At 34.5% G+C, this 21066-nt stretch overlaps 3 protein-coding genes across 5 annotated transcripts in view; 1 reads left to right on the top strand and 2 right to left on the bottom strand.

Moving 5' to 3' along the window:
• The first annotated feature begins 181 nt into the window (after positions 1 to 181).
• Positions 182 to 8883, top strand: LOC108756764 (tubulin beta chain-like). The gene is made up of 4 exons (XM_018500801.1): positions 182 to 532; positions 4608 to 4716; positions 6652 to 7225; positions 7794 to 8883. Exons 1-4 carry the CDS (start codon positions 476 to 478, stop codon positions 8422 to 8424), a joined length of 1371 nt encoding a protein of 456 aa, XP_018356303.1. The 5' UTR covers positions 182 to 475; the 3' UTR covers positions 8425 to 8883.
• A 1026-nt stretch (positions 8884 to 9909) lies between these two features.
• On the bottom strand, positions 9910 to 12032 carry LOC108756765 (tubulin beta chain-like). The gene is made up of 3 exons (XM_018500802.1): positions 11817 to 12032; positions 10890 to 11554; positions 9910 to 10721 (listed from the first exon to the last, which is right to left on the bottom strand). Exons 1-3 carry the CDS (start codon positions 11871 to 11873, stop codon positions 10115 to 10117), a joined length of 1329 nt encoding a protein of 442 aa, XP_018356304.1. The 5' UTR covers positions 11874 to 12032; the 3' UTR covers positions 9910 to 10114.
• A 246-nt stretch (positions 12033 to 12278) lies between these two features.
• Positions 12279 to 21066, bottom strand: part of LOC108756763 (organic cation transporter 1-like) — a 20021-nt gene continuing 11233 nt past the window's right edge. Inside the window, exons 3-9 of one of the 3 annotated variants that reach the window (XM_018500797.1) lie at positions 18009 to 18267; positions 17685 to 17776; positions 16297 to 16500; positions 15101 to 15344; positions 14339 to 14470; positions 13232 to 13589; positions 12279 to 12980 (exon numbers count right to left, since the gene is read on the bottom strand). In XM_018500797.1, the coding sequence (XP_018356299.1) occupies positions 12713 to 12980; positions 13232 to 13589; positions 14339 to 14470; positions 15101 to 15344; positions 16297 to 16500; positions 17685 to 17776; positions 18009 to 18267 (1557 nt within the window). In that variant the 3' untranslated portion in view covers positions 12279 to 12712. The remainder of the gene's footprint in view (positions 12981 to 13231; positions 13590 to 14338; positions 14471 to 15100; positions 15345 to 16296; positions 16501 to 17684; positions 17777 to 18008; positions 18268 to 21066) is intronic. The other 2 variants (XM_018500798.1, XM_018500800.1) reach the window with 2 other exon arrangements.

Here is a 21066-nt window from a genome sequence, read left to right as displayed (position 1 = left end):
GAGGGAGGGGGAGGGGGGAGGGATGTACCCCTTCGCGATGCAAGAGGCACAACCCCCTTCGTTTTTCCCTCCCTTTCGCGCTACGGACAGGTCGCCCACATTCTTTCTCTCTTCTTTCTCCCTTTCTTTCTCCGTCACAACGACGAATTCCTCCCCGCTCCCTCGAGGCTCAATCTCATCGTCGAGTGTAGCTTCGCCTCGGAAGAGTGGACCTCAGAACGTCGACACGAACGTTTCCCTCGTCACGAGTACCGCTCGCCGTTTCATTCTCAGACTCGACTCGCGACGGCTGGCTGCACTCCTCGGTTCGGTTGCACTCGGCCGCATACGCACCGCACTTCGTTCCGACACGTCGAACGCGCACGCACGGATTCTACGGATCGACCCACGGCAGGATAGAGGAGTCTCGACAGGTCCAGGAGGCTAAATCAGCTGTTTCCTTTCATAGCGTACCGATTTTTGAAAGAAAAGCAAGATGAGGGAAATCGTGCATCTGCAGGCTGGACAATGCGGCAACCAGATCGGCGCGAAGGTAGGCCGATAGCTCTAGAAAAATGTCTTTTTAATCTCTGTACATTTTTTTTCAAATATATGAAATGATATTTCCATAAAGCATAACACTTGGATGTATTTTTTAATGGAGTTAATTTTTCCTATTAACCGACCATCAAAGAAGAACGAGATTTTTATTTCATTAATTTATTTAATAAACCTCATGTTTTTTAAATACGAAATATTTTTGTACATGTTAGTGGTATGTGAGTGATACAATTATAATCACATACTTGTTTAATTTGACATTAGTTGAAATATTTGGATTTTAATGGAACTAATTTTTCCTTAGCTTAAGATATTATCAAAGAAAAGAGAGATATTTTTATTTTATTAATTTTTATTTAATGAATCTCATATCTTTTAAATATCAGATATTATTCTTAGACATGTTAGTGATATGTAAGTGGCATAATTATAATGACATATTTGTTTAATTTGACATTACTTAAAATATGTGGATGTATTTTAATGGAGTTAATTTTTCCTTAGCATTAAGAGACCATAAAAAAAGAGAGAAAAAGAGATTTTTATTTTATTAATTTATTTAATGAACCTCATGTATTTTTAATGTTAAACATTAAACATGCTAACGATAAGCGGTAATCATATAGTATAGTCATATAATATATATATTTGTTAAATTTGACGTTAATTGATAATTTTAATTTTAATTTTAAATATTGAAGATGATTTAATAGAAAAGAAAAGTCGTAACGTCTATGTTATTGTTACAAGATTCGAATTTATAAAATTGTTTACGCAAAGCATTCTTCAAGTTCCTGTGTTTTATTTCTATACACAATCAAACGGTTTTCGGAAATAATGAATTCTGTGACAAAGATTAAATTATTCTTATCCTATTTTTAACCTTTAACAAAAGGAACCGTTTTAGAAAAGTGTTTTACAAAAATAGATTATCAAAATAAAAAGAAATTAACGTCAATAATTAAATATTTTAATACAATTCGTTACAATTTTGTAACGAATGAATTGATGAAATAATTATAAATTCACAATCGAGTTTTTGATGCAGTGATTAAGTTCAGCACAATAAGATGCGAACAGCTAATCAATATCAAACTCCAGAAGCGTGAATGGAAGAGTGATTTATTCAACAAAGCGTGTATGGAGCGCTATAGTGCCGATAGCATAAGAATAATTTATCTTTTCGCGATGTCCGGAAATTAACTGTAAATCCGGTTTACATCGCACAGAGACAACAGACGACTGTCAATTAAAGTGCGAACAAGTCAAGTATTATGACTCACCGTCTTCGGAGTATCGATCGGAGTTCGCTCGAAGCACTCTCGTAGTTTCCGGAAAAGCTCTTTAGACTTAGACTTCTATCACTTATATTTGAACTAACAGAAAACTGGAAAATACCTATCAATTTTTTACCGTATATCCTTTCAATTTTCAAGGAATATTGTCCCGTTTAAACTAAATATTTTTGAACAAGCTATATTATTTTAGTAACAGAAAGATAATTACATTCTTTAATAACTTGAAACATTTTTTTATAATAATTTGAAAATATTAACGAAACAGAAAATATTGCTACAAGCGATTTTTGTAAATTCTTGCTCTTCATTTTTCTCGACAAAATTAATAAGCTCGATAAAGGTAAAGCAATAATTGGTGAGAACATGAATGTTACATCGCCCCATAAAAAAAAAAAGCAATCTTACTTAATGGTATCGTTCGATCGCGGCTGTAATCGAATTGAAGATAAGACGGTGCGTAACGAATGGAATTTAAAGAACCGCATTCATCCCGATATTGGTACCCTCTTTCATTTCGCGCGACAGAGTGCGTGAAGTGATCCAAGTTTTAATCGCGCCGGCACACGATGGCAGGAAATGACGATCGCTTATACTTAGAGAGCACTTAAGATTCTACAACAGCGTCCGTTGTCCATTGGCGTGAAAATAAGTGGACATAGAAATACACGTCTCAAAATCCATTTTCCACGTATAATATAATTAAATTAGTAATAAATCCATTATTTTTCATATAATTAAATCAGTTATACATATAAAAAATTAAATAAAAAAATTTTGCCTTAAAATAAAAAGTTACAATAACTAGTCAAATAAAAAGCTATTTATAATACAATCATAAAGTATCTTCCGGTTCTGTTTGACAGAGCAAATCAGATAATTATTGCGAAATCATAGATACGAATTATAGCTGAAATTAAGTGTTGCCGTTAATTTATTCTAATCTAATGTTGGTTGCTTCTGAAGATTCATAAGATGTTATTGAACACATTATGCGAAGGTAATATTATCGCGAAGCATTTCAAAGTTTCTCGCAAAGCATTTCTCTAATTTCATTGATCGTGTTCGTAAGCATGACACTCGAAACATTTAATTATGTTTGTTATTATCTCTTTTATAAACCAAGCTCTTAATAATTTACTGTATATTTATAATATTATGTCTATGCTAATAATTATTTTAAAATATTCTTTACCTACATTTTTTTGTAATGAATATTATGTTAACAATATAATATTGCGAGCAATTTGACTTAACTGAAATATGTATAATAAAGTATATAAAAATTACTTTGAAATGTGCAAATACTGTTAAACATTCTAGAATGTACGTTTCGTTCAACAAAAGTTAACTTTCTACTTTATCAAGGTTTATCTTTGACAAACAATACCTTATCAAATTCTCGTATAACTTTGTTACAAGTTAAGATTTTTCTTGGTATTTCGTGCACAGTGTATTGCTCATTGAGCGATGACGTACATCACATTATAAACCAGAATACGGAGCATACAATGAATCAGAAATTTTTTTATAAACATATTATAGTAAAGACCAAAATTTAAAAATATAAAAGATCAAAGTTTAAAAATATCAATAATAATAATATACTAAATTAATACAGAAGACGTGTCTATTAATTAATAATGACTGACAAAAAAAAACGCGAAAAATGTTAGTTTTTCATCGCGATTTGTTGATCTTAATAATTCAATTTTCGTAAATCATCCATCATTTCCGTCGATCCAGAAAGTGAAGCTCTCAAATTATCTTCCTTGAAAAGGATCGTCTGTCTTCACGTCGCTGTAGATTCACTGTCAATTTCACGACATTGTTTTCCGCTCGAAAGATTTAACGATTGTAGGAAGCAAAACCGTTGAAGTTCCCGTAGGATTACAATCAGTCATGATCTAGACGAGTAAACGATAATATTTTTTGAATAGTCAAAACCAGTTAGTAATCCAAGATATATAGTTTAGCAAAAAAATCGATCAATGAATCAGTTAAGCATAATAATACAGTTTCGCATTTTACTTCATTTATCTGCGCGACGCGAAGCATCAATTTCCTTAAGTATGTTTATTTAAAGAGTCATCTAATTTTTCTTTATATACGATGCATTCGTGTGGTAATATATTCTTATAAAGTATATATTAATTTATAAAATATAAACTCTCGATCTCGGAAAATTCTAAATTCCAAATCGAACTGTCTCCATGTGAGAAATGGCAATTTATTGTTAGTTCCTATTGAGATACATGTGATAATGGGCGTCGCGTACGTGATGCACGTAAATGCAGCAAGGATGCATTTAGAATAATCAGAGAGAGGCCTATTTCGCCGAGGCAGCGGCCATGGCGACCGGCACACCGGCTTGCTAATAATAGGAGGAGAAAATAGTAAAGACAAGACAAATGGAGAGAGGAGAAATGTTTTAACGGGAGGGTGGACATGAGCCAGGGGGCACAGGCCGCGTTTAATTCCGTACGTCTCTATTTTTGGATGTCGCGCGTGTTATCCTTGTCGCCGCGACCGGAGTTTGGGGTGCATGCTCGACTCCGGAGGGAAGTCGCCCTTCATTTGGCACGTCAAGTGGCTCGTAGGAAAAGTGTAGTAAAATAAACCTATCACAGTTATGTTTAGAAAACGTTAAGGACATGTCTGCTATTTTTGTGTCTACTATTTTCTGATTACTAGATATATATGTTTAGAAATAAGTAAATTGTTTGAACAGTTGGCTTGTATAGTATTAATGTTAATGAATCACATTTGTAGTTCTGGGAAGTTATTTCTGAAGAGCACGGCATCGACCAGTCGGGCATTTATCACGGTGACAGCGATCTACAGCTCGAACGAATCTCTGTATACTATAATGAAGCGTCTGGTAAGGACATATTATAAATATTATATTATTCTTTCTTCTCTAGGCTCTTTAATTCTAAGTAAAACATAATTTAACTTGTTTTTAAATTTAATTAGCTATTTTTCGCGTGGAACTTATTACATACTGCACTAGAAAAATATTTTTCCAATTATTTCTAACAAACATTTTTATTAAATAATTCATAGTAAATTAATAAATATATAATATATAATAATACATAATATTTAGAAATTAATAAAAATACAAATTAGATTACTTGGTGCATTAAATGTATCAAAAGCGATAAAAAAAAGTAGGTATTTATAATAATACTTAATTAGATAATTTAATTAATACTAATTAAACTTGCAATGCTATTTAATATTTTAGGAACATATCTTGATTATATTTAATAAACACATTATTAAATAATTCTAACGATATTCTGACGTTTAATAAATTGGTTAGAAAATAAATTCTGACATACAATCTTCATATAATTTGAAAATATAAAGAGATAAAACGCATAGAATCTTTCTAATGGAAATCTCTTCGGAGGATTTTGTCCTCGTGTCTAAAATAGTAATAACGAGAAAGATAGACCGTGTCTTGCACCGATGGAATGACGGAGACAAGGAGAGTTGAGACACGCATTTTACGCTGAAAATAGCCATCTTATGTGGTTGGACTTAAGATTGTAAGTTACAACTGCAACACGATTTCAGAATTTCTCATGCATTCGTTTGTGTCGCGAAAACAAGATTATTTCCGAGAATACAACGTACAGCACGTGCTCCAGAGTAGAAACAGTTTAATTAACAAACGAGTGAAATGCACCATGCATCCGTCGTTGTCGCGACTAATTTGTTGTTGGAAATAGAATCCAACGCACGTTGTAAAAACCCATATTTTTAAATGAATTCTTTCATTTTCATCTTTTTATTATTTTAATTTACATTTTTAAAACTATTTCGTATTCATTATTTTATTAGAAAGAATGTAATATTCAATACCTTTTTTTATACCCTTGACGTACATTAAAAAAAAAATTTTTTTTAGGAATTTAAATGATTTTTTACATGATTTTCATCTTTCTTTTTTACTGTTTTAATTTTTATAACTATGCTTTTCAATCAAATATTCTCGTTGAAAACAATGTTGAAAAAAAGTTAACGCTTTCTAATTATTAATATCTTATCAGTAATTAATTAGGATTATTTGTGTTTAAAATTAAAATTATTTTATATTATGTTGACAAACTCGCAAAACGCAAATTCCTATATCATCCTGACGGTAGTTACTCATTTGTAAACGATGCAGACATACGGTACATCTATTGATGGACGTATTTCCGTCGATCATTATGGTCGACACGAGTTTTCAGTAGAATGACAATAACGGTCGATTTAATATGGATGCCTTGGAATCTTGTATTACGATTATTGAATACGTCTATCATTATGTTGATATCCGTTTCTTTAACGATACTTAATAAATATAGTTACATTTAATAATGTAAATATTAGAGATCTTATTAATTTCTATATATATATAATAGTAAAATATTTTTTATATAAATCGTTCTTCCTTTAAATATCTTTGGATATTTCTCACATGGGCGTAGCCAGGAGGTTTTGTTCCAGGAAGGGGAACAAATTAGAATTGACTCTTGAACCGGGGAGGGGGAGGGGAGAGATATATGATATGGATTATCAGACTTGTTTTATATTTTGTATCATTATTTTTAATTAATTACAAATAAATAATAGCATATAAATCACTAAATCACACATATTTAATTTATGCGTTATGCTTTATGCAAAGGTCTTAGCCTCCCTGTCTCCTTCTCGACTACGCCTATTATTTCTTGCATTTTCCAAAATGTCTGAATGAATAAATATACATATACATATAAATATATTATCTGATGATTTTTATTTTACTTTTCCATTACAGTCGCGACATCCACGAACGGAGGGAAATATGTACCGCGTGCAATTCTTTTGGACTTGGAACCGGGAACGATGGACGCCGTTCGTTCCGGTGCTTACGGAAAGCTCTTTAGACCGGACAATTTCGTGTTTGGACAATCCGGTGCAGGAAACAACTGGGCGAAGGGCCACTACACCGAGGGCGCCGAGTTGGTGGACATGGTCCTCGATGTAGTGCGAAAGGAATGCGAGAACTGCGATTGCCTTCAGGGCTTCCAACTTACCCATTCACTGGGAGGTGGTACTGGGTCCGGCATGGGAACCTTGTTGATCTCAAAAATTCGTGAGGAGTATCCCGATCGAATTATGAACACTTATTCGGTGATGCCGTCACCCAAAGTATCTGATACTGTCGTGGAACCCTACAACGCAACCTTGTCGGTGCATCAATTGGTGGAGAACACTGACGAGACTTATTGTATCGATAATGAGGCCCTGTACGACATTTGCTTCCGCACTTTGAAGGTTTCCAACCCGAGTTACGGCGATCTCAATCACTTAGTTTCACTCACTATGTCTGGAGTAACCACTTGTCTTAGGTGTGCATACAAATCCAATATAATAGAACTTCGTATCTACACTCAATTTATATAAACTAGTTCGTGCTGAGCTTTCAAATGTATGAACTCATAGCTGAGTTCTTATTCTCTGCAGTACCGTAGTTCCGATAATAGTATACTCTTTACACTTTTTGGAGTGAATCTCATTTCAAAAGAATGAAATATCACTTCAAGATTTTAGAGTATAAGAACTTGACGTATTAACTTTAATATCTTGAACGTCAGTTTTTATCATAGGAATTAATAAACAGTAGTAAAAAGGAAAGAGAATTTCTGTTATACAAACTATATAAAAAAAAAAACAGAATTCTTTTAAATTATCTTCTAATTATACATAAAGTAGATAAAGGAATGTAGCAATACGTAATGCACATGTTTCTTTCTCATTTTAAATAATGTATTAGTTAATAGCGTGTGGCTTTTTTGCTCTTTTATTTATACATTGTATTAATTAAGTTAATACTTTTCTGTGAAAAAATAACATAAATTCTAATAATAAAATCTTTATGTTGCAAACATAATTTATTGCATATATTGATTTTTTCAGGTTTCCTGGCCAACTGAATGCCGATCTCCGGAAGCTCGCGGTGAACATGGTTCCCTTCCCACGTCTACACTTCTTCATGCCGGGCTTCGCACCTCTAACATCCAGGTCCATGCAGCAATATTCCGCGCTCTCCGTACCAGAACTCACACAGCAGATGTTCGATGCAAAGAACATGATGGCGGCCTGCGATCCACGCCACGGTCGATATCTCACCGTGGCGGCTGTATTTCGCGGTAGAATGTCAATGAAGGAGGTCGACGAGCAGATGCTCAGCGTGCAGAATAAAAATAGCTCGTACTTCGTCGAGTGGATACCGAACAATGTGAAGACCGCTGTGTGCGACATCCCGCCGAAGGGCCTGAAAATGTCGTCCACCTTTATCGGCAACACCACCGCTATACAGGAATTGTTCAAGAGGATCTCCGAACAGTTTACAGCGATGTTCAGAAGAAAGGCCTTCCTTCACTGGTACACCGGCGAGGGTATGGACGAGATGGAATTCACAGAGGCCGAATCTAATATGAATGATCTGGTATCCGAGTACCAACAGTACCAGGAAGCCACGGCAGAGGAGGACTTCGAGACGGAGGAGTGCGCTGATGACTTCGAAACTTGCGAGCAGGAAAACTGAAAGTTGCAGCGCAACGTTCCCTTTTACTACTTAGATTTCTTTTCAGCTTCTCTGTCTCATCATCGTAGGAGTCGCATAACTGATCGTATAAAGCTCGCGAGAAGCCGGTTTTTGATACTTTTATATGCAACATGCGCTTTATAATCACTGAGCATAATGTAGGCGATCGACTTTTTTATGAGTTGTGTGATATCGAAATATTTATGAAGAGATCAATATTCAAAAGCAAATCAAACTGCAGCGAATATTAAATTAATGTGACAAATAATTATTTAGAATGTAAAATAGCTTCTTCTATATTGATCTTGTGTTATGTCTATGATACACCTATGTAATATTCAGCTTTACTATAGTGACAATCATAAGAATTTTCATATGTCGTTTGGACAAATGTGGCACTGAACTAGAACGTAATAAAAATCATTGAAAAATCAAATTTTCATCATATTTACAACTACTATTAAAATGAAAATGTCAAAATGCAATGAAAAAAACTTTTTGAATTCTTTTTTTCATAATTCCTCTTAATATTGTAGCACTAAACATTTACCCCTTAAATTTCTTATATTTTTAGATTTTTCTACATTATATATACAATTTTATGCACAGCAATTTTATTCAATCCTAATAGCACATTTCTTTATTTGATCATAACACGTTTTTGAGAACATTAGTATTCATCAATAAGGCGACTTAAATAATCTCTCAACACTTATTCACAATAAAATCATCTTCATAGTTCACTCATGTTTCAATGAAGACAACTCGTTTTAAGAAAATTTCATCTGTAATTTTCTGAGCCAATAAACAAGTCTTGTGATTTGATAACAAAGTATATGATAAGTTATGTGGTGTTATTTTGTATATATAATAATTTTTATTCGAAATCCAACTAATCAAATATTTTCTATTTTTCTGCATGTGCTCAACATTTCGTCGTCTATATTCTGAAAAAAGTTATATCTTGTCAAAATTAAAAAAATGTTATACTGTATATTTCCTTATCGTCATTTATGGCTTTTGTATTATTTAAAGAATACAGGATAAAATGAAATCTTATACTTTTGATGTATTACTAATAGATATCTTAATCAACATTTTATCTCTGAAAATAGTAGAAGCGGTGAGAAACTGTCGCGCAATAACACGCGTTCTCCTTTATTGTACGCAATAATAAAGTGTTTGCCCTCGGGGCACCGATGAGATAATGCGCGATCGCCAATTTTTGCCAAGGCCTTGGCTTCATCAATGTCAGTTGGCCGTCAGAGAAGGACGATAGCGAGTTCGATAACGAGAATCGCATCTAAACGCCAACGTTTACTCATCTTATTTAAGAGGCGTATTTATATTATAATTATAAACGATTAATTGGATAAAGACGATCTATGTAACAAAGAGCATAGCTCGTCTAAGTTTCCTAAACATTAAAATATAGCGTGTTTAGGAGAATCCACTGCGAATATTAAATTGAAGAACAGTTCAAAGTTTTGTTAATATTGTCTTTTATAAACTTCACTAAAGTAAGTACACAGACGATTAAAACATCTTCTAAAAATTCATATATACGAACAACATATAAAACGCTGTAAAACATTTGCTAAAAAAATAAAAATTACAAGTACAAAGGAATTAAATAAAAAAAATTTTTCAAAAAATTTTGCAAGCGCGCGATCCTCTACGTTAGATTCTTCTATTTTTCCATATCTTCGTCCTCCATTTCGTAGTCTTCTACTAATGCTTCTTGATATTGCTGATACTCCGATACCAGGTCATTCATGTTTGACTCCGCCTCGTTAAATTCCAATTCGTCCATGCCTTCGCCAGTGTACCAATGGAGGAAAGCCTTCCTCCTGAACATTGCCGTGAATTGCTCGGAGATCCTTTTAAACAGTTCCTGAATAGCCGTGGAATTGCCGATGAAAGTAGCAGACATCTTGAGACCGCGTGGCGGAATATCGCACACCGCCGTTTTGACGTTGTTCGGTATCCACTCGACGAAATACAAGCTATTCTTATTTTGGATGTTAAGCATCTGCTCGTCTACCTCCTTCATCGACATTCTGCCGCGAAAAATGGCCGCCACGGTGAGATATCGACCGTGGCGTGGATCGCAGGCCGCCATCATGTTCTTTGCGTCGAACATTTGTTGTGTGAGCTCTGGCACCGTGAGAGCTCGATACTGTTGGCTTCCTCGGGATGTGAGGGGCGCGAAACCTGGCATAAAGAAATGAAGACGGGGAAACGGCACCATGTTCACCGCGAGTTTTCTCAAATCGGCATTCAATTGACCTGGAAATCTATAATAATCATTTAAAATCGATTATATATTAATAATTACATATTGAAATTATATATTAAAATTATATATTGATTATATATTGATATCATAATTTGTTCATTAGTATTTTTCTTATTATATTAATAATTTGTTCAAATTTAATAATGGTTATTTTCGTATTGTAGACCTTAGACAGGTTGTCACTCCGGACATGGTAGCCGATACGAGATGATTCAAATCACCATATGTCGGAGTAGTCAGCTTCAAAGTACGGAAGCAGATATCATAGAGTGCTTCGTTGTCAATGCAATAAGCTTGATCACAGTTCTCTACCAGTTGATGCACCGACAGGGTAGCGTTATAAGGTTCCACTACAGTATCGGAAACTTTGGGAGATGGTACTACGGAAAAGGTGCTCATAATTCTATCTGGATACTCTTCTCGTATTTTCGAGATGAGCAGAGTGCCCATTCCAGATCCGGTACCACCACCCAAGGAGTGCGTGAGCTGAAATCCCTGCAAGCAGTCACAGTTTTCGGCTTCCTTCCTCACTACATCGAGCACCGAGTCCACCAGTTCAGCACCCTCGGTGTAATGACCCTTGGCCCAGTTGTTGCCGGCCCCCGACTGACCAAACACAAAGTTGTCTGGTCGAAATATCTGTCCAAAGGGCCCGGAACGCACAGAGTCCATTGTGCCGGGTTCGAGATCTACCAAAATCGCACGCGGTACATATTTTGGACCGGAGGCTTCATTGTAATAAACGTTGATCCGTTCCAACTGAAGATCGGAATCTCCGTGATAGGTGCCCGTAGGATCGATGCCATGTTCATCAGAAATCACCTCCCAAAACTATGAATGATTACGAATTAATTTCTGAGAAATGATGTATACAATAAAAAAGATAAAAACATAAATTATTAATCAAAGAAAATAATGATAAAGCGTTGAATATTTATAAATTAAAAGTGCTATTTCTAATCAATTATTTAAAAAATTATTCTTTTAATTAAAATATAAATTACATAATTTTATGTAATTTTCTCAAATATATTTAAAATTTTGAATATATATAATAATACATAATTTATATTTTTTATCGAGAGATACTAACCTTGGCGCCAATTTGATTGCCGCATTGACCGGCTTGAATGTGAACAATTTCACGCATTATGTATTAAGTATCATAGAATTTTAAGACAAAATAATTATATGAAATCCAATAATGATTTCCTAATAATTGTGGTAGAAATTAGTCCTTAAAATTGATGGATAAAAAAACGAGGAGATCGCGGACTTGCCTAAGATGTCATTTCAAACAGAAACAGGCGACTGTTGAATTCTCCTTGGTGACTATCCAACTACCTAGGCTATGTTCAAATTCTCACCCAAATGCTATGGTAAAACTCCGCTACTCAGGTATCATTTTATCCTTACTTTTTTTTATCGTTAAATAAGAATAACATAATACCTGGGGAGTTCTACTTATTATTTCATCGTATTGATTTTTTAACAATACTGTAATTGGTAAAATCAATATCCTTGCTCCCGCTTTCAATAATCAAGCATGAAATATTGACATGCAAGGTTTCTCAGACGGTCATCATAATTCGTCTCAATAGATATTTTATTTAAGCTAACTGAAATCACAACAAGATTTTCTTTATAACGCAAGGGCAAAATGTAAAATCGACGTCTAACTGAACAATAAAAAAGTATAGCATTACATTCTAGAGTCCTCGTAGATCCCGGACATTAATCCTCGATTCACACGCGTATCAATCACACGCAATGTACACGCACACACCGCGACAAGTTGGAAGTACTCTTCAGCAGCACAGAAAAAAAAGACGGGGATCGAATCGCGCTAGTCGACAAACTCAGGCAGGTTTTTCAAAGGAAGTACATTATAATAAATGGAAAAATAAATACAATGCGTGTCTATACTGGTAATTATGATACAACGTTGCAAAGAGTTAATTATAAGACTGTCTGTTATTTCGTCCTGTCTCATTGCGACTTCCGGCACGCGGACACATCCGCCAATACGCTGGCCGTCTTCGGCTCGACGACCTCGATATTCGACAATTCCTCCGCTTTTGGTGCGCTTAAGTTCTTCGCCTCTTCTTCTTTCGAGGGCAGCAAGGCAGCTGGCTTCTCGCCCTGCGACGTAGTCGCGCCTTCCTGCGACGCGACTTTCGAGGTAGACGAGCGACTACCCGGTCCGCCGTTCACTAAGTACCCCAACGGCAGGGACTCGGACTTGCTTGAACCTTTCCTGAAATCAATATTAAATATTAATATCAAGTTTGTTAACATACACATGAAGATAATAATCGTTAAATATTATTTCAAAATTAAAAAGAAATAGAATCGATTAACAATGATTTCAAAATAAAACCAAGAAAATTTGTTATGAAACATAAATTTGATAAAAATTGTTTACCAAAAAAAGTTATTTTTCTCGAAAATAAAATTCTACTTTGCATTTTGCAATATGCTAAATCTTTCGTCAGTGAGATTACTAACTTTGGTATCGTCGGACAGGACCACAGTTTGAAATCAGCCCCGAAGAGCTCACCCTCCTCGACCGTCTGCGGCAGATGGATATTGAGCGTCTCCGGCAAGAATATGGAAGTGATAGCGCCGGCAACGCTCAATGATCCCATTACGATTAGGGGTAAGACTCTAGAGTAGACTGCTAAATGAACAATATAGGGGAAGGTGAGAAGGCCGATACCGGCGATGAAAGAAGCTATACCCATCGCCTGAGACCTTAGTACGGTTGGCAGCAGTTCGCCGACGAAGACGTAGAAGACAGCGAAGGACGCAGCGATGCCGAATTTGCCGATCATCGCCAGACTCACTGTCACCCAGACCGCATCTGCTGCGACAAGGGCCGATCATGTATACAAAAAAATATTCGTAGATGGAATTCTATGGTCGATATTCAAAATCGATTTTTACATTTAACACACTGTTGAATTTTAAGATGGTACAAGCCAATCATATATCTATATTAACATCTTAAGATATTGTTTAAGATAATCTCGAAATGAGAACGGACTATGAATTCCGACATAAGTCTTGATTTTGTTGCTTATGTATTTTATTTCTCTTTTAAAGTATTCCTCTTATCTTTCTTTTTAATAAAAATTTGAAATTTAAGTGGACATCGTGGGTTTTTGATGAGAGAAGCTATGTGTGCGGTATGCGATAACTAATTCATAAGCAGGTCGAACATTTATTCATAAACGTTGTGACGTCGGCAACAGTAATTGCCTCTCACATGGATGTGTGTAACAATATCATGACGAATTCAATAAGGTAATGACGTTGAGGCCGCCATGACGCAAAGGCGTGCGATTCGGTTTAATACTTTTATTCAATTTTATGCCGCGAAGATAATCGAATAATGTGAAGATGAGCAACGTGGTAAATGGTCATCATCGTACATTTTCTCTCGTCGGCATTAGGGATATCATATCCGGTATGTATCCGCGTATATGTAATGTGTACGAGATATGACAAAATAAATAATTAAATTTACATATAAAATATAAAATAATTCTTAAGTTGTTCAGATATGTATATAAAATTATTTCAGAATCAGACATAAATCAGACGAAGTAGTACCTTCGGGCACGAACATACAGGACACGCAAGCGAGTCCACCCAGCATCATGGTCACGCATAATACCCATCGTCTGCCTAATCTGTCCATTGCGTACCACGTAATAAAGTACGATGGAATCTCCACGAGTCCTCCTATAAAAAATAAAAGACAAATAAAATTATTATACAAAAATGAGCACGAGCGTGACGTAGGTAGCGCATGAGACTGCTATGCCAGGAATCCCAGGTTCGATCCCAGGCAGATTGAAAGTGAAAACATTTTTCACGCGCTCGTAGCTCCTCTTCAGTGGTCTGGCAAACTACCAAGAATATCTATTGCCAAGAAAACCTTTCACAAACTGCCGTTTGGAATCGTCGTTAAAATTGTAGATCCTGTATGCTCGGTGTACGACCTGCATGCATATCACAAGCATACCTATGAGAGATACAACGGCAAAAGACGTTATAAAACTGAAAAAATATATATATATCATACAAAAGTTATTATCGTTTAACGATGTTTGATTGTTCTGTCATCTCTTCAATAAATTCAATTTTTATATTGAAAGATTTCTTTGAACAATTAATGCACTCTAAACAGCGTCTATTCCTGTAAACCCTTTTATTTTTTAATATTACTTTTAAGTTAGGGAATCGTGATATTCAAATTTTATAAAAAAAATTATACAATACTTTTTTTCATCAGTATATCAGAAATGTATGAAATCGTGATGCACTTATATGTTAACGAACAATTTGGGGATCGAGAGAGAAGATTTTTACCAATGAAAAAGGCCAGGTAATCAGAGACACCCAGATTGGTCGTATTGTAAGATAGCCCGTTGTACACTACCGCGTTCGCCACCCAATCGAAAGCGAGAATGAAGAACTTCTTCCTGATGTTTGGGTTTGTGATCAAGTCCATGGGTGTCGCAGATGACGGCGTCGCCCTGTTTTCACCTTCCAAGTCGATGTCGTTGGAATTTCTGCCGTTACATGATATCCCTTGTCTTTTTAATATTTCTACCTGTAAATAACGTTGCTAATGGAGTTCATATAATCCTTATACAGGGTATCCCAAAATTCGCGAAATTCGAAATACTATGACAAGAAAGATTTTTGAAAAATTAAGTGAAAAAGGTTATATGTAAAAAGGTTATATGTAAATTTTTATTTTAAACAATAATTTCTGAGATATATAATAGTTTAAATGTGTGGTTAATTATAGATATTTAAATGACCACTTATGAATATTCATAACGCGCTAAAGTGTACGCTCGTCAGCTCTCACTAAATTACAGCACACGAGATTTATACGGACATACGGCTAAACATAATCTGTAAATTGGCTACATAATTCTTATTATTTAAAAAATTACTGCTTAAAATAAAATTTTATAAATAATAACTTTTTTATTTAATTTTTCGAGAATCTATCTTGCTATAGTATTTTGAGTCGCAAATTTTATATGTGATATCCTATATATCGCTCTTTTACTTCAAAAGCAACTCAAAAATGTGATTTTCCAATTATTATCATAAATTAGTAAAATAAACATTACTCATTAATCATCAAAAATGAACTAACTCAACTTTAAAAAATCATTAAAATAGTCACAACTCAAAAAGCATGATTTTTTTTAAACGTTGTGATACAAAAATGATAAAAATGACATTTTGAGAACACATTTTTTCTGTTATTATTTAATTAGTCAATTTTCTATCAAACGAAAAAATAGTTTTACAGCTTAATTCTTTGACTTGGGTCACTTTTGAAGTAAGAGAGTGATATATTAACAGAATAATAACAAAATTAAAATATTTTTTTTATATTTTATAAATATGAATAAGATATTTTATTAGAGTGTAAAGGCTCCTATGATTGCTACGCAAATTAAACAGTGTCGTGGCTTATTTCGAGTTAATAAAAGATATTTTATTATTAAGCGAAAGGAATTGATAATTAAATATTAAGTTACCTCCATCTTTCTAAGAAAATTCGTAGGCACTGTTTTGCCATTGACTTTTGCCATTTGTTGAACGATCGCTTCCGCTTCGTCTATTCTATTCTTACTGAGAAGCCACCGCGGCGACTCGGGGATGATCCAGTAGTAACTGAAGAGAAGAATGAAAGGCACCGATGTGGCTAGCGATAGGGTATACCAGTGTCTTAACAAGTAACCCTAATAAGAAAAACGGAACAGAACGAAAGCATATAATCAAAACAATGACAAATCATGTTAAAATAGTTTTTGTGTTTTTCATACAAATTTCTTGTCAAAACTTGAAATTTGAGGGATTATATTTGCCTCTATGCGGGCACGCGCGTCGATTCAGAGACATTTAAATGTAGTATAGTTCCTATTATATTAGCATGCAGCGACCGAACACTCGTATTTGCATACGCTCGCATCGTATGATGCACGCTGATGGATCGCTTGCAAAATGATCCGCGTTATACTCTCGCGTTGAATCTATTGCGAGATCTACAAGCTGTCTCTTGCGGTAAGTCGCGGGGTAATGCGAGGCTTTCGCAATATTGGCTGCGTTCAGCAGAAAAAGCAGTTTTGCAATTATTGTAAAATTTTTGAATATGATTGGTTTGTACATTTAAACCCAGTGAGGAACGAAGGGCGAGAGAGAGAGAGAGAGAGAGAGAGAGACCAATCATACTAATAAATAAAAATAAATGAATTTTGTAACAATTGCAAAACTTTTTCTGCTGAATGCAGCTAATGCAAGTTTTAAGACTAATCTACAATGCTCTTTGCTTTCTGTAAAAAGTAAGAAACAGAAAGCAAAGAGCATTATAGATTAGTCTTAAAACTTACATTAGCTGCATTCAGCAGAAAAAGTTTTTATCTTTTACTTTTTTCCTCTTTGCGACTATTTTGGCCGTGCTGGGATATACATTGTCAGTATTGAAAATTCAAGTTACGTATATCTTCAATACTAAATTTTTAATACTAGCAGTATACGTTCGAACACGACCTTTATCGACAATCGTGTTTTTTATCTCTTTCGAAGTTCGTCAATTTTTATCTCGAGCAACAGAAAATGAAGAAACGAGAGACAAAAGGTAAAAGATAAAAAGTAATAGAAAGCAAGAAACAGAAAGTAAAGAAATTATAGATTAGCCTCTAAAGTATCCGTGATTTTCTTCAAAACGATTGGTATTTCATATTTTTTAACGGTGCGTTACTCTCTAAAATCTTTGGAGTGAAACCTATAATTCTAAGAGTGACAACTGTGTGTGTGTGTGTGTGTGTGTGTGAGCCAGTATTAAAAAAGAATGGCTTAATTTCTAAGAGCGAAATTTTACTTTTTTGAATTAGATTATACTTAAAAAATTTTAGAGAATACTTACCAGCAACGCCAAGAGAGACATCGCCGTGGCGAAGAACATGCAGATTACCATCCCGGCGAATGTTCGGTATCTTGGCCCCATTAGCTCAAGAGCTATAATAAAATTTATCGTGCAAAAATATTTTGCATTTCACACGAATTGATTTTGATGTTTCTATTTCTAATTTTGATATTTCTACAATACTTCTAATTGTCTTTATGTAATAATGGTGAAGAAAAAAAATGTATTTTGATCTTTCTTCTTCATTAAATTGTTCTTAAAGTTTTTCGTTTTGTATTATTGCCAAAAATTAAATAGTCTGCGATTTATATATGCTGAACATACCAAGTATGAAAGGTATCTGATAAATGGCAGGAAAAAAGAGACCATTCACGGTCCTCAGCGCTGTGTAGATCACGTAGTTTGGACTGAAGCTCGTGGCGATAGAGAATATCACTTCGAGAAACAGGATGGCGAAAAAGGCCGTTCTTCTACCCCATTTGTCAGCGATCCAACCGAACACGACGTTGCCGAAGAGACTACCCACGTAGAAGAACGTCGTCGACGTGGAAGGCCACCAGCTGTTGTCACATACCAGGTCTAGCTATGTGGATGTAGAACGCCATTAAACTACTTCGCCAGCGCCAAATTGTGTATCGGCAAAAGTAATCCAATGATTAACAGTAAAATAAATTAGAGAAACTATAAAATAAAAAATAATAAAGTGTTCGCGCGCGCATACAAGATGCCAACGCATAAAGATTTATGGTTTTTGTTATTTCTTTAAAAATTATCAAAATTTTTAATACAATAAAAATCATAATTTAATTAATTACGTTATACAATAAAATGTTAATAAACTACATTATATAAATTATACAATAAAATAAAATTCTTTTGTGGAAAATATACGTGTCTTGCTAATTAATAATAGTTGCTTGAGAAGAATTAAAAGCGTATATGTTTCAAATTAAATTAAAATAAACTCTAAACTGTTTTGAAGTTTTTGTTTGCGTTTGCTTAATCGAGAGATGCAAAACATATTAAATTATCAAAGGATGTTAAGCGTAAAAGCTGAATAATATTACTATATATACACATAATAGAATATATATACACATGATAGAAAACTATCGCAACCGACAAAGAACACAAATCTCGGTGTGGCGACTTTAAGGGATGAATAGTTCTAAAGAAATAATTAACCTGAAGAAAGATTGTACCGATTAAATCGTTTTTTTCTACATGGCATATGTGTGTTTGTAAAGAGCACAATGTATGCAATTGCGGTCATCGCAATTCTGATGAACGTAATCTGCAAGATCTTACGAGAACTTGACACGTTTCGTAAGCTTTGCATCATAGTATAAGAATACAAGATGCTGTAATCCCAGAATGCATGAACTTTCGGTCAAATTAATGGAAATTCTTAGATTCGCTCCAAATGTGAGAATAAATTCAATGCGACGATTTTTTTTTTAATAGATAAAGCTTCAGATATGCGAATACAACATATTGAAAAATAATAAAAGTATTTAGCATTTTTAAAATTTCATCAAGCTAAAACTTTAAAAGTTCTCGATTAGTTTCAAGTTAAAAGATCAATTTCGAGTTAAAAGAATGATTAAGTTTCAACTAAAAAGATCGACTAGAAACTCATTGTCGTAAGTAAGCCTAAGAAATTGACTAAACAATTGATTGACTAATCAATAAGAAATTGATTAATCGAATATTCTTCTCACAATCGATTGTGATTAATCAATTTGCACTCTTGAATAAGAATGGCAGATTTTCATTCTTTTTTGGAGTGAGGTTAAAGCGAAATTTCTTTTCTTTGGAATAAATCTTACTCCAAAATCTGCTACTTTTATTTAACCCTCAGTACACACAATTCTGGCAGTCCGTATCTACCCACATCCGAATATTTGTAATTCAGCGTTTTTTTGTTTGTATCTCAGATTGTGGTGCATTGATTTTAACAAATTTTTTTTTAATCTATTGTTTGAAGACTGAAAAAAAAGAATTTTTGAATTAGAAAGTCTAAAATGTCGTAACACAAAAGATATTTTGCAATAAGTGAAAAGGGATCGGAAGAAAACGTGAACTATGAAAATTGGATGGGGTTATGCTAACCCCATTGTGAATACTGAGGATTGAGAGTGCAAATTTTTTTATTCTTTTTTAATAATGGCAGTATTTTAACTCTTTTAGAGTGAGATTTCACTCCAAGAAATGTAGGAACTAAGACTTCAATCTTAAATGATATAGCTTATTATTGTAGAAAGCTCATTATAGAAAATGTTTGTGGCAGCCCTAAACGCTTGAGCTTGAATTTGCAATAAATGTTATAAGTTTTGCTTCTCTCTATGAGAATCGGAAAACGTAATCTCGAAAGTCAATCAGAATCATTTAAGTTTAGCACATTATACAAACGAATGATTCTGATTCTCTCTGGTCATATGACTTTTTTGAAATTCCGACTGAGGAAGCACCCTTACCTATAAAAAAATGGACAAATCATTATCGATTACTTTCCTCGTATTCGATCAATAATGTAATTGATCAATTTCTTAATTTCGACTTAAAGGACATGGCACGTAAAAAATGTAAGACGTAAGACTTAAGCATTAAACGAATCGACCAACCACAATAGAGACTGTAAGACCAATGTAAGCAATGGCGAATCCAACATGTTGATTTTCTTATTGCTTAAGTCTTACCCCAGATCTACAATAGATTTTTAAGGCCTTTGATTAAGTCAGCTGTGTAAGGAATAGACGAATCACAATCACTTATTCTTCTCGCATTCGGCTAGTAGTTGGTCAATTTCTTACGGCTTAAGACTCGGTTGCACAACTTAAATTTATCTTTAGGTGCTCAGTGACCAATGAAATAATTCATAGAGCATCTGAAGATAAATTTAAGGAGATCTACAATAGATTTTTAAGCCTTAAGCCGTAAGGAATGGACGAATCACAATCAATTATTTACTCAATCAATATTTTCTCGCATTCAACTGTAGTTGATGAATTTCTTACGGATTAAGACTTAAAACACCTATTATATTGTATATATACAATAGATCCGGACTTAAATATAAGGCCTGACTATGAATACTATTGTAGATCCGGGCTAAAGCACCCTGGCCATTCGCTGTATGTATGCCGACATTAGTAGCGAACTGGAGTCGAAGTGCGTGCTCGTACACGTGTGAAACACACGCGTCACTCGGCGTCGATCGTCATTTCTTCGTCGGTCCAGCATCGGTACTCACGCACGCGGGAACACGCGCGACAAAGAATAGAATCGGTGGAGGGAAGTTGTGGGAGAAGGAGGGATGGACCTCGCAGCGGCACAGTAGAAGGGGCGTTTCATCTCGTTGCGTTTACGCAGGAGACTACCG

Source organism: Trachymyrmex septentrionalis, unplaced genomic scaffold (assembly GCF_001594115.1).
Source record: "Trachymyrmex septentrionalis isolate Tsep2-gDNA-1 unplaced genomic scaffold, Tsep1.0 scaffold13, whole genome shotgun sequence".
Taxonomy (NCBI): domain Eukaryota; kingdom Metazoa; phylum Arthropoda; class Insecta; order Hymenoptera; family Formicidae; genus Trachymyrmex; species Trachymyrmex septentrionalis.
The sequence above is the reverse complement of the archived record's forward strand: the minus strand, read 5'-3'. Positions and strand labels throughout refer to the sequence as shown.

Excerpts from the sequence above, each read along its gene's own strand:
- LOC108756764 (XM_018500801.1), top strand. The coding sequence starts at position 476 with ATGAGGGAAATCGTGCATCTGCAGGCTGGACAATGCGGCAACCAGATC. Across the intron at positions 533-4,607 it reads GCAACCAGATCGGCGCGAAG|TTCTGGGAAGTTATTTCTGA; the intron begins GTAGGCCGATAG and ends TCACATTTGTAG. Across the intron at positions 7,226-7,793 it reads GGAGTAACCACTTGTCTTAG|GTTTCCTGGCCAACTGAATG; the intron begins GTGTGCATACAA and ends TGATTTTTTCAG.
- LOC108756765 (XM_018500802.1), bottom strand. The coding sequence starts at position 11,873 with ATGCGTGAAATTGTTCACATTCAAGCCGGTCAATGCGGCAATCAAATT. Across the intron at positions 11,555-11,816 it reads GCAATCAAATTGGCGCCAAG|TTTTGGGAGGTGATTTCTGA; the intron begins GTTAGTATCTCT and ends AATCATTCATAG. Across the intron at positions 10,722-10,889 it reads GGAGTGACAACCTGTCTAAG|ATTTCCAGGTCAATTGAATG; the intron begins GTCTACAATACG and ends TGATTATTATAG.